The sequence below is a fragment of the Rhinopithecus bieti genome, unplaced genomic scaffold (genome assembly GCF_001698545.2).
Source record: "Rhinopithecus bieti isolate Rb0 unplaced genomic scaffold, ASM169854v2 scaffold_7684, whole genome shotgun sequence".
In the NCBI taxonomy this organism is placed as follows: Eukaryota; Metazoa; Chordata; class Mammalia; order Primates; family Cercopithecidae; genus Rhinopithecus; species Rhinopithecus bieti.
In genome coordinates this window covers 3,042,581-3,055,122 of record NW_016806071.1, presented here as the reverse complement: position 1 = coordinate 3,055,122, position 12,542 = coordinate 3,042,581, and the positions used below count along the sequence as shown (strand labels likewise).

Below are 12,542 nucleotides of genomic sequence, written 5' to 3'. Positions count from 1 at the left end.
CCTCGTGATCCGCCCGTCTCGGCCTCCCAAAGTGCTGGGATTACAGGCTTGAGCCACCGCGCCCGGCCGCAACCACTGTTTTTTTTAAGATGGAGTCTGACTCTGTCATCCAGGCTGGATTGCAGTGGTGTTATCATGGGTCACTGCAGCCTTGACCTCCCCAGGCTCAGATAATCTTCCCACCTCAGCCTCCTGGGTAGTTGGGACCACAGGCACACACTGTCATGCCCAGCTAATTTTGGTATTTTTTTTTGTAGAGGTAGGGTTTCGCCATGTTGCTCAGGTTGGTCTTGAACTCTTGGGCTCAAGTGATCCACCTGGCTTGGCCTCCCAAAGTGCTGAGATAACAGGCATGAGCCACCATGCCTGGCCGTCAACCATTTGTTTTTTTTTTGAGATGGAGTCTTGCTCTGTCCCCCAGGCTAGAGTGCAGTGGTGCAATCTTGGCTCACTGCAGCCTTTGCCTCCTGGGTTCAAGCAATTCTCCTGCCTCAGCCTCCTGAGTAGCTGGGACTACAGGCACGCACCACTAGGCCTAGCTGGCTAATTTTTATATTTTAGTAGAGATGGGGTTTCCCATGTTGGCCAGGCTGGTCTTGAACTCCTGACCTCAAGTGATCCTCCCTCCTCGGCCTCCCAAAGTGCTGGGATTACAGGTATGAGCCACCGACCTCGGCCTTTTTTTCTTTTCTTTTTCTTTCTTTTCTTCCTTTTTTTTTTTTTGAGACAGAGTCTTGCCTTGTCACCCAGGCTATAGTGCAGTGGTGTAATCTCATCTCACCACAACCTCTGCCTCCTGGTTTCAAGCGATTCTTGTGTCTCAGCCTCCCGAGTAGCTGGGACTACACTTGTAGGCCACCAGGCCCAGCTAATTTTTGTATTTTTAGTAGAGACGGTGTTTTGCCATTTTTTCCAGGCTGGTCTTGAACTCCTGGCCTGATGTGATCCACCTGCCTTGGACTTCCAAAGTGCTGGGGTTACAGGCATAAGCCACCATGCCTGGCCTCATCAACCATTTAAAAAAATTATTTCAAATAACTTTATTAAGACCTAATTCACATGCCCACAATTCACATATTTTAAGTGTGTGTTCAGTGGTTTTTAGCCTATCACAAAGTTGTGCAGTCATTACTGCAATTAATCTTAGAATGTTTTCATCACCTCAAGAGAAAGTGTGTACCCATTAGTAATTCCTTTTTGCAGTCTCTGGCAAACACTAACCTACTTTCTGTCTCTATGGATTTGCCTGTTATGGACATTGTATGTAAATGAAATCATACATTATATGGCCTTTGGTGACTAGCTTCTTTCATTTAGCATAATGTTGTCAAGATTTGTCCATGTTGTGGCATATATCAGTACTTGATTCCTTTATATGGCTGAAGGTTCCAATTTCTCCACATTCTATCATTACGTCTTGTTATCTTTTTAGTTTTAGCCATCCTAGTGGTTGTGAGGTGGTATTTCATTGTGCTTTGCATTTCCCTGATGGCTATTGATGATCAGTATCTTTTCATGTTTATTGGCTATCTGCATATCTTCTTTGGAGAAAAGCCTGTTCAGATCCTTTGGCATTTGAAAATTGGAGTCTTTGTATTTTAATTATTGAGTTGTAAGAGTTCTTTCACAATCACTTTTTGAGGGCCTGGTGTGTGCCAGGACCACACTAGGTGTTTCACATATACTTCTTTCTTTAATCCTCATAAAAGTCCCACACATTAGGTATTCCTGTTTATAGATGAGATTGATGATCAGAGTTAAAATAACATAACTAAGGAGAGAGAGCCTTGAGTGGTAGGAATCAAGGTTCTAGCTGAGTGCAGTGCTTCTGTTTTCCTGGCTACTCTGCTCTTAGTTTTTGACATTGTTGTAGCAGATCCTGTTTTAGGCCTTAGAATGAAAATTTTAAAGAATCATGGAAGGAATTCATATACTGAGTAGGATATTTGCTGGTTTTTATCTTCAGGTTTCCTTTCAATGTTTATATACTAGATTTATTCCAGGAAACGTATATAAACCAAATTAAAAAAATAAAACCAATTGGAATTTAGTTTCTGATAAAAGAACTTTTTATGTAAAGAAATCATGAGGAACATCCTTTTGTGAATGTGAATACTCTCTGAGTTTAATTTGATACATTCAGTTTTCTTAGAGCAGGGCACATATATAAATTTTAAGGAATGAGGTGTTTTCAGAAAATATTGATAAAACTTGACATACTAACTTTTATCTTAATCTGGATGAAAAGCTGGTTAATCACTAACTTCATGAACTTTTCAAAGCAAGCAAGATAAAAGAGACATCTGTGACCTTTGGGAACATGCACGACGTGGCAAGTTGGGAAAAGGGCACAATGATGATTAACAGTAACTGAAAAATTGGACCAGTGAAATGAAATTGGCTTGTGGAGAACTAGTTGTGGCTACCTGATTTTAGGTTACATATTCAGACTTTTGACCAAGACAAAATAGTGTACCATAGATAATTCTGCTCTGAATGGAACAGGAAGGAATTAGGAGTTAGGCAAGGGAGAATTCAGTGTAACTTCAGTTCCATTCAGTTACTATTCACTAATGCCTATGATTTGCTGGGAACTGGCAATACAGAGATTTTTTTTTTTTTTTTTTAAGAAAAAGTATGGTACCTGCTCTTAAGCCGTTGACATTTAGTAGGGTTTCACAGAATAGGAGTTTCCTGAAAGGGCTGGGTCTTGAAGGGAGAAATGGAGTTTGTTAAGGTGGAGGTATTCTGAACCCAGGGTGCAGCAGTGGCAAAGGCATAGAGGTGTGAGGTGGCATTCTGTGCTCTGAGGACTGCACAGAGTCTGCTTGCTGGAGCTAAGGTTCCATTCCTTGTTCATATATTATGATTCCTCTAGTAGGCTGTCTTTTCAATTTAGACTCTCCACACCCTCCCTTTCACCCGCACTCTCTGCTGATTACTTTGCCTTATGCTTTGTTGAGAAATAGAAGCCATTAAACCCAAACTGCCTCAACTTCCATCCAAGACCTACAGACCCACTGCACTAGAATTACACCCATATGATCCTCTTTCTTCACTTGAGTCTCCTCGTCCTGTCACAGGCTACAAGATTTCTCTCCTTCCATCTCCTTTCTCCAGGTTCCTCACCATCATCAGGCATACCTGTTCTGATTTGTTCATCTTAAATGAAACCCAGCCTTTCTAAAAATCCTGACGTGCAGGATTGGATGGATGATCCTTGAGAACATTATGCCAAGTGATATGTCAGTCACAAAAAGACAAATACTATATTATTCCACTTAGAATCATAGTACCTAGAGGTACCTAGAGTAGTCAAAATTATAGAGACAGAAAGTAGAACAGTGGTTGCCAGGGGTTGGAAGCAGGGGAAAGTGGGGAGTTACTCTTTAATGGGTAGAGTTTCAGTTTTGCAAGATGAAAAGAGTTATGGAGATGAAAGGTGGTGATCATTGCACAACATTATGACTGTTTTTAATACTACTAAACTGAACACTTAAATATGGTTAGTATGGTAAATTTTATGTGTATTTTAACACAATAAAAAATTGGAAAATAAAATATGTTTTAAAAGTTACAGGACTCTCATATGCCCACATCCAGGAGGAAATGCTACATTTCTTTCTTTCTTTCTTTCTTTTTTTGAGACAGAGTCTTGCTCTGTTGCCCAGGCTGGAGTGCAGTTGTCTCCTGGGTTCAAGCGAATTCTTATGCCTCAGACTCCTGAGTAGCTGGGATTACAGGCGCATACCACAATGTCCGGCTAATTTTTGTATTTTTAATAGAGACGGGGTTTCAATATGTTGGCCAGGCTGGTCTCGAGCTCTTGACCTCAGGTGATCCACCTACCTTGGCCTCCCAAAGTGCTGGAATTACAGGCGTGAGCTACCACGCCTGCCCAGAAATGCTACATTTCTTTAAGAGATTAGTCAAAATAAAGATTTCATCTTTATCCTTCCCCACCAAAAAAAATTCAAAAGCAAAAACAAAAAAACCCACAACTCTTGATACCACCACATTCCTCTCCAGAGACCACCTCATTTTACTGTTCCACTAAAGCTAATGTCTCAAAAGAGCCACGCTGTGTCTATTTCCCTCTTCTGTTCACTCTTCAATTCACTATATAATCTGAGTTCCACCCACTGAAGACTGCTTTTGTCAAGGTCATCTGTACTCTCGATGTGCCACATCTAGTGGGTACTTGACCTTCGGGCAGCATTTGACAGTTTGCTCCTCCTTCCTGAAATCTTGCTCCCGGCTCCTGTGACACCATGCTCTTCTGGTTTTCCTCTTGCATCACTGGCTGCTCTTTCCCTTCTGTCCCTGGCTTCTGAGTAATGGAGGTCTAAAGGGCATTGTCCAGGGCTCTCTTGTTTCTCTATAATTCTCTTACAGTCCCTGCCCAGGGATTTAAATGCTTTCACTATGCTGATGATTACTCCATTTTATCTCTAGCTGGCCCTCTCCACTGAGCTCCAGACTCTCATATCCAATGGCTTTCTTGTTTTATAAGATACTATACTTACTGTGCCTTAAACAGAACTTGGATCCCCTCTATTCCCACTACATTCCCCCTTGTCCTAGTAATGGCATTTCCGTCACCAAGTTATTCAAGCCAAATGCCTGGGTAATCCTTGCCCTTTCCTCTTTATATCTCCCTCACCCCCACAGCAAAGCTTGTGGATTCTATTTCTATTTTGAATCTATCCCCACTCTCTATCTACTGGCAGACTGCCTCTGTAGTCCAGGCCACCATCACCTCCTATCTGGATTATTCCAACAGCCTCCTAACTAGTGCCCACTCCTCTTGCTCCTCTCCATCCTCATTCATTCAGCACACTGTTGTAAGAATAATCACAAATGAAACAATTTCACTTCCCTGTTACCATTTCTGTGGATTTCCAAATTCCCTACTTTGGCCTGCCTGCATCATCATTTGGCCTACCTTGTTCTCCAATTTCATTTTATGTCACTCTCCCCACACCTACTGTATTGTAGAGACTCTGGTCTTACTTGACTTTCTTTTAACATACTCCTGTCTCCCTCAGGATCTTTGCAGTTTCCCCTTTGAATGGCTAGCTCCTTTTCTTCCTTTAATAAGGTCTTAGAGGTCATTCCTTGACTGTCCTTCCTAAAGTAGGTTCCTTTTTTTTTTTAATTTAAAATTATTTTTTATTGATGCATAACTGATGTACATAGTCTCAGGGTACAAGTAATAATTTAATACATTTATGTAATTTGTGAAGATCAAATCAGTATACTTGGGATATCCATCACCTTAAATATTTGTCTTTTCTTTATTTTAGAAACATTTGAATTATTCTCTTTTGAATTATTCTCTTTTTTGCTGTTTAGAAATATAAATGTATAGTAAACTATGGTCACCCTACTCCTCCGTTTCATAATACTTGGTACAGTTTGCAGTTATTTTGTGTTCACTTGTTTTTTTCCTCCACTGGAAGAATATAAACTCAGTGAGTGCAGAGACTGGGTCTGATCTGTTCACTGTCATATCCCCAGTGTTTTGAAATGTCTTGCTTGGCATGTAGCAAGAAGTCATTAAATATTTATGAAATGAGGCCAGGCACGGTGGCTTACATCTGTAATCTCAGCACTTTGGGAGGCCTATGTGGGAGGATTGATTGAGCCCTGGAGTTTGAGACCAGCCTGTGCAACATAACAAGGCCCCTGTCTGTACAAAAAATTTTAAAAATTAGCTGGGCATGGTGGCATGCGCCTATAGTCCCAGCTTACTCGGGAGGCTGAGGCAAGATTGCCTGAGCCCAGGAGTTTGAGGTTACAGTAAGCTATGATTGGACCACTGCACTCCAGCCTGGAAGACAGAGTCCCTGTGAGAGAGAGACAGAGAAAAAAAAAAGTATGAAATGATAGAAGGAAAAGAGAAAGAGAAAGGAGCACTTTTTTTTTTTTTTTTTTTTTTTGACAGGGTCTAACTCTCTCACCCAGACTGGAGTGCAGCGGTACGATCATAGCTCACTGCAGCCTCTATCTCCCAGGCTCAGGTGATCCTTCCGCTTTAGCCTCCTGAGTAGCTGGGACTACAGACACATGCCACCATAATAGAGTTAATAAATAACTTACTTATTTATGTAGAAATGGTCTGGTTCCATCACCCAGGCTCAAGCGATCCTTCCACCTCAGCCTCCTGAGTAGCTGAACTACAGGCAGGCACCACCATACCACGCTAATTTTTGTATTTTTTGTAGAGTTGAGGTTTTGCCATGTTGCCCAGGCTGGTCTCAAACTCCTGACCTCAAGTGATCCACCCGCCTTGGCCTCCCAAAGTGCTGGGATTACAGGGGTGATGTTATTTATTTTTTTGTTTCTAAATTGTCTCCTCCGCTAGCATGTAAGATTCATGAAGGTAGCTTCTTTGGTTTACTGTATTTTCAAGAAAAAATTCTAGCTCCTAATGAGCTGATTATGTGTTGAAAAAATGGGAAGAAGAGCATTTGTTTGTGACGGAGTTTCACTCTTGTTGCCCAGCATGGAGTGCAATGGCGCGATCTCGGTTCACTGCAACCTCCACATCCTAGGTTCAAGCGATTCTCCTACCTCAGCCTCCTGAGTAGTTGGGATTACAGGCATGCACCAGCATGCCCAGCTAATTTTTGTGTTTTTAGTAGAGACGGGGTTTCTCCATGGTGGTCAGGCTGGTCTTGAACCCCTGATTTCAGGTGATCCGCTTGCCTCGGCCTCCCAAAGTGCAGGGACTACAGGCATAAGCCATCTCGCCTGGCCAAGCTTAATTATTTTATATGCTTACTAAAGATTTCCTTTCGATAAGATTTGCAACATCTCTGTTCTTACGGTTTTTGAAAATTTTGAAAATTACTATCTTATAAATGTTGAAAAACCTAATACCTATGTGACTCCATGAATTGAAACGGATTCTTTCCCCCAGTTCGTTTAGAACTCATCAAATTGAAGCGGCTCCAACCAACTCTGCAAGTGATGGATTTAAGGCAAATCTTGTGTTTAAGGAGATTGAGAAGAAACTTGAAGAGGTAAGATTTATGTAAAATATTGCCAGGAAGGACTTTGAGGCTAGAAGAAGCAGACACAGGTTTCAGGTGTTTCCTCGAGGTGGTACAATTGAAAATTTATATCATGTTTTCAACTATTGAGTGTAGTTAGATTTCTGAGTGTCTATTAAGGCTTCCTTGTAATTCTAAAAGAAATGCATTTCAGAAATGTATAAATCTCCAGATTTGAGCTTAAAAAACTATGATAAATACTGGTAAAATTGTCGCTCTTTTCTAGGTCCCCTTTGTCAGAGGGTTATTCAGTTATGGGCAAAGTTCAAATGTAAAGGGATTCTAGTTTATTTTGGTACAATTTCCTTTGAATTAAAAAGATGCTTACTTAAAATCATTCCAAAGAATATATTTAAAACGAGCCTGTTGGTACATAGATCAAAATTCTTGGAAAAAGAAGATGGTTGGATTTATGGCTTAAAGAAGTGAAAAATTTTTGGGAAAATGCTAGTTTAAAAAATTTATACTATACAGAAATGTATGTTTATGAATAATATAAATTTTATACTATACTTTTGTTTTAACCTTTTAAACAAAAGTTTAAAATCTCCCCAAATTCTGCCACTCAGAGTTTACTGAAATGTTAACAGTGGTTAACATTCTTTCAAACATCTCTCTCTGTGTATATTAACTTATCGTTTTAAGCTAGGGTCATATAATACCTGTTGTTTTGTTGTTTTGTTTTGTTTTGATACAGGGTCTTGCTCTGTCGCCAAGGGTAGAGTGCAGTGGTACCATCTTGGCTCACTGCAACCTTCACCTCCCGGGTTCATGCGATTCTCATGCCTCTGCCTCCTGAGTAGCTGGGATTACAGGCGCCCACCACCACGCCAGTCTAATTTTTGTATTTTTAGTAAAGACAGGGTTTCACCATGTAGACCAGGCTGGTCTTGAACTCCTGACCTCAAGTGATCCACCCGCCTTGGCCTCCCAAAGTGCTGGGATTACAGGGGTGAGCCACCACGCCCACCACACCTGTTGTTTTTTATTATACTATATATGCTGATCTATTTTTTATGTACAATAATTAGTTCTTGATAGGTAATAGTCATACTAAGGCAATCTAAAAATAACTCTCCAGGCAAAATTGATATTTATTTCATTGTTTTAAACTTAGAGGAATCTTGGGATCTCTTTCTTTTTTTTTTTTGGAGACAGAGTCTCACTTTGTCTCCCAGAATGGGAGTGCAGTGGCATGATCACGGCTCACTGCAGCCTTGAGCCCCTGGGCTCAAGTGATCCTTTCACCTTGGTCTCCCAAAGTGTTGGGATTACAGTCATGAGCCTCTGCTTGGATGTATGTCATTATTGATTTTAGATCTCAGACCATACAAGGCATGGTTACAGCCATAATCACAATGCAAATTACACATCTATTAAGGTGATCAAAGTGGGCTGGAATAAATGAATGTTTAAACTGTATTTCACCACATTAGAGCCATGGTATGAAAGGCAAACATTGTGCTTATCTCATAACCCTTATTGTAGGCCAAAGTACTACTTAATATCTGAGATGATTGCACTGTGGATGGGAATACAGGTGATGTAATTGATGTGTCTTGTGAAAGAACCCAGCATTCCCAGGACTTTCATTATAATCTACAACCATCCTGAGGGAGAACAGGGCCAGTCATTGGCCTAGAAGCTGCAGACCTGTCCTGCAACCATCTTGGGATGCATCCACATGGGGCTACCTGTTTTATAACCTATGTTTTTCTTTGGACAGTATGTTCCATGGCCATAATCTAAATCGTTACCCTCTTTTTTTTTTTTTTTTTTGAAACAAAGTCTCGCTCTGTCACCCAGGCTGGAGCTCAGTGGCATGATCTTGGCTCACTGCAACCACCACCTCCCTGGTTCGAGTGATTCTCATGCCTCAGCCTCCCGAGTAGCTGTGATTACAGTGCCACCACACCCAGTTAATTTTTTATTTTTATTGAGACAGGGTTTCACCATGTTAGCTAGGAGGTCTCTATCTCCTGACCTCGTGATCTGCCTGCTTTGGCCTCCCAAAGTGCTGGGATTATAGGCATGAGCCACCGTGCCTGGCCATTTACCCTCATTTTTAATACATAGTATGTATTCATATGTATTTGTCATAATTTAAATAGCTTCCTGTGATGAATATCAGGTTGTATTTAACATTTTCAAGTAAAACCGTGCTGTAATAAATTTCCTTTTGCACTCATATTTAAGTATTTAAGCTATGATCAATTTAATATAAATAAAGGAGGAAAATTGTTGGGTGGTTGGCTATGTGCGTTTTGTATGTTGATACATATTGCCAAACTACACCAGAAAGAGGGTACTAGTTTACAAACATTACCAATTCATGAGAGTGACTATTTTTTCATTTTAAAAAATTTATTTATTTTATTTTGTAAAGATGGGGTCTTGCTATGTTGGAGAGTAACTATTTTTACTTCACACCTCTGATACTGTGTTGACTGGTTTTTAAAAAATCTTTGGGCCGGGCACAGTGACTCACCCCTGTAATCCCAGCATTGTGGGAGGCTGAGGTGGGTGGATCACCTGATATCAGGACCAACCTGGCCAACATAGCAAAACCCTGTCTCCACTAAAAACACAAAAATTAGCCGGGCATGATGGCGCACACCTGTAGTCCCAGCTACTAGGGGGGCTGAGGCAGGAGAATCACTTGAACACAGAAGGCGGGGGTTGCAGTGAGCCGAGGTCATGCCACTGCACTCCAGCCTGGGTGACACAGCGAGACTCCACCTCAAAAAAAGTAAAATAAAATAAAATAAAAATAAAAAGTCTTTGCCAACCTAGTAGGAAAAAATATCTCATTGTTTCTTGAACTTCTTTCATTATAAGTGTTCCTATAAAATGAAGTTGCACTCTATAAAGTCTCAGCTTAAAAGTTTTGGTTTTTTAAAATGCTGCCAATATATTCCTGCAGAGGAACACATAGGATAGTTGTGTCTGACAAGTTGCTTCATTTATTTCAACCCTATTCCATCTAAAAAAAAATCAAATAAATTAATGTAGAGATTATCTACTATGAAGTGTGAGGTATGGCAGTATATCAATCATTGAATACTTCATTGTATTAACAAAGTAGAGTGGTTTTTATTTTACAGTATTCTTTTAGCCTTGCAAATGTATGCCTCTTGCTCCATTTTTATTCTTTTCTCTATAACCTCCCTACCAACCTTGTTCCCTTGTTTCTTTCTCTTTCCCACGATTGTCAGTTTCCTAAGTGTTTGCAGCACTAGAAAGTAAAAGTCTTGGAATCTTTTGTCAATTCATGCATTTTCTGCATTAGCAAAGGCAGCCTGGCCAAAGATTTTATTTCCACTTCTGTCTTTGTTAGCAATTCTCCATTGCCCTTCTTTGAATTTTGTCTTAATTTTTTGTCCCTATTAAGTCTGTGACAGGACCTGCTCCTTAACCTTTTGCCTACTCAGAAAAAAGTACTTTTCTTCAAGCAAGGAGGCACTCAGAACTTTCTTAGTACTAATGATCTCCAGTTTCACAACTGTATTTTATTTTCCCTTTTAACTCTCTCTCCTCATCAGTTTCCTTACCCTCTCACTCCCCTACTTCAATTGAAAATGTTTTATTGTCCAAGGGATGTGATTTTATAAGAGGATCAGTTGTTTCTGAAAAGTAACAGCAAGTGCAAATTATTCTCTATTTTAAGGAGGTGGGAGGGTAAGTAGTAAGGTTATAGGAATTTCTCTTCAAGTATGCAGGTAGAATTTCTAAATGTTTGCTGGTGTTTTCCTGCTGTCACTTGTTGGTGTCTGCACATAGCTGTATTCCTGAGGCACTGTGCAAGCAGATGGCATGGATGCACCTGGAAATAGTCATTCATGGGCCTCTGGCCCTAAAGGAAGCCTTCCTCTCAGGTGGCCTAGCACACACATGTTATTAACCCCCTCTCATAGACTATTTCCACAGAACCTTGAGAGAGAAAAGATTTTAAGGAATGTGAAGACTTTGAACTTTCTTCATTTTATGGTGGCAGATACTGCTGTCATCGGCTAAAGTTTAGAAATATTGATGTGACCTACTGTTTCAGTGTGGTATGGTCAAATGGAAGTAGCATTGAATTTGGGATTAAAGCAACCTGGGATTGAGTTCTGGTTGTACTACCCACTAGCCATATGTCCCTGCCTCTCAGGGAACACAGAGTTTAGTGGGACGAGAGACATGGAAAAATATTTCCAGAAAAATGTAACATGGGTTTATGTGCAGAGGGCCATCGAAGTATCTGGTGGAGATAGAGACTCCTTCCCAAAAGAGTTAGCATGTGAGCTGAGACTTGAATGAGGAGGTCAGGGGTGGGAGTGGAGGCTAGGAAGAAGTGAGTGTCCTGGGATGGGGTAGGAGTAAGGGCATGGAGGCATACAACACATGGCACATAAGTTCATGGAATTCAACATGTTCATGGAATTCAAAGATGAAGAGGAAGAGAAAGTGGCTGGAGTTCAGACAAATATCCTTCAGATCATGAAGACTCTAGGATAATATGTAAAGACAGACTTCATCCTGTTGACTGTGAGGAGTCACCAGGAAGTTCAAGCCTGAGAGTGCCAGATGGATATGTTAGTGTTAGATGGACTACTTGGCAGCAGTATAGAGGAGAAGCATTCTTAATCTTTATGAGCCTCAATTGCTTTTTCTGCTTAATGAGCTAATATTAATGTCTGCCCAACTATTTGTATGGTTTTGTGAAGATTAAAGAAATTATATATACAAAAGTATTAAAAACTTGAAGGCCCCTCAAAAGAATTAGTATTGTCGTTAGTTAGTAGTTTTTTCTACAGTTAACTTAAAATAATTTAAGTGAGCTCTTTTAAGGGAAGCCAACATAAGAGAATTTCTTTTCACTTAAAAGAAAACCTGACAGTCATTCTTGTTTCTTGGTTTAACTAGAAAATACTGGTAGTTAATTTCAGGATAATCATATGTAAGAGATGCCTCCATGACTATTGAGATAAGTAGTCCCTGACTAAATATTTTAGGGCAAAACAAGTGTTTCGTCCTAAGACCCATGTCCAAGATTCCAGGTGGCTTTCAGGGGATCTACCTGTATATAAGAAAAAGGTTGACATACTGGGCACAGTGGCTCATGCCTGTATTCCCAGCACTTTAGGAGGCTGAGGCGGGTGGATCACTTGAGGCCAGGAGTTCAAGACCAGCCTGGCCAACATGATGAAACCCCATCTCTACCAAAAATACAAAAAAATTAGCTGCGTGTGGTAGCGTGTGCCTGTAATCCCAGCTACTTGGGAGGGGTAGCTGGGATTACAGGCACACGCTACCACACGCAGCCACACACAGTAGGAGGAGTAGCTCCTACTGAGGCAGGAGAATTGCTTGAACCCAGGAGGCAGACGTTGCAGTGAGCCGAGATTGCACCACAGCACTCCAACCTGAGCAAAACTCCATCTCAAAAAAAAAAAAAAAAAAAAAATGGTAAATACACCAAGTTGGAGGAATAAAAAAAAAAGG

At 40.6% G+C, this 12,542-nt stretch overlaps 1 protein-coding gene across 1 annotated transcript in view; it reads left to right on the top strand.

Annotated features, from left to right (window-relative positions):
- The window catches only part of SCP2 (sterol carrier protein 2), a 136,497-nt gene that overhangs the window by 101,641 nt on the left and 22,314 nt on the right, over positions 1-12,542 (top strand). The window contains exon 12 of the mRNA XM_017874501.1: positions 6,926-7,028. Coding sequence (XP_017729990.1) covers positions 6,926-7,028 — 103 coding nt within the window. The remainder of the gene's footprint in view (positions 1-6,925; positions 7,029-12,542) is intronic.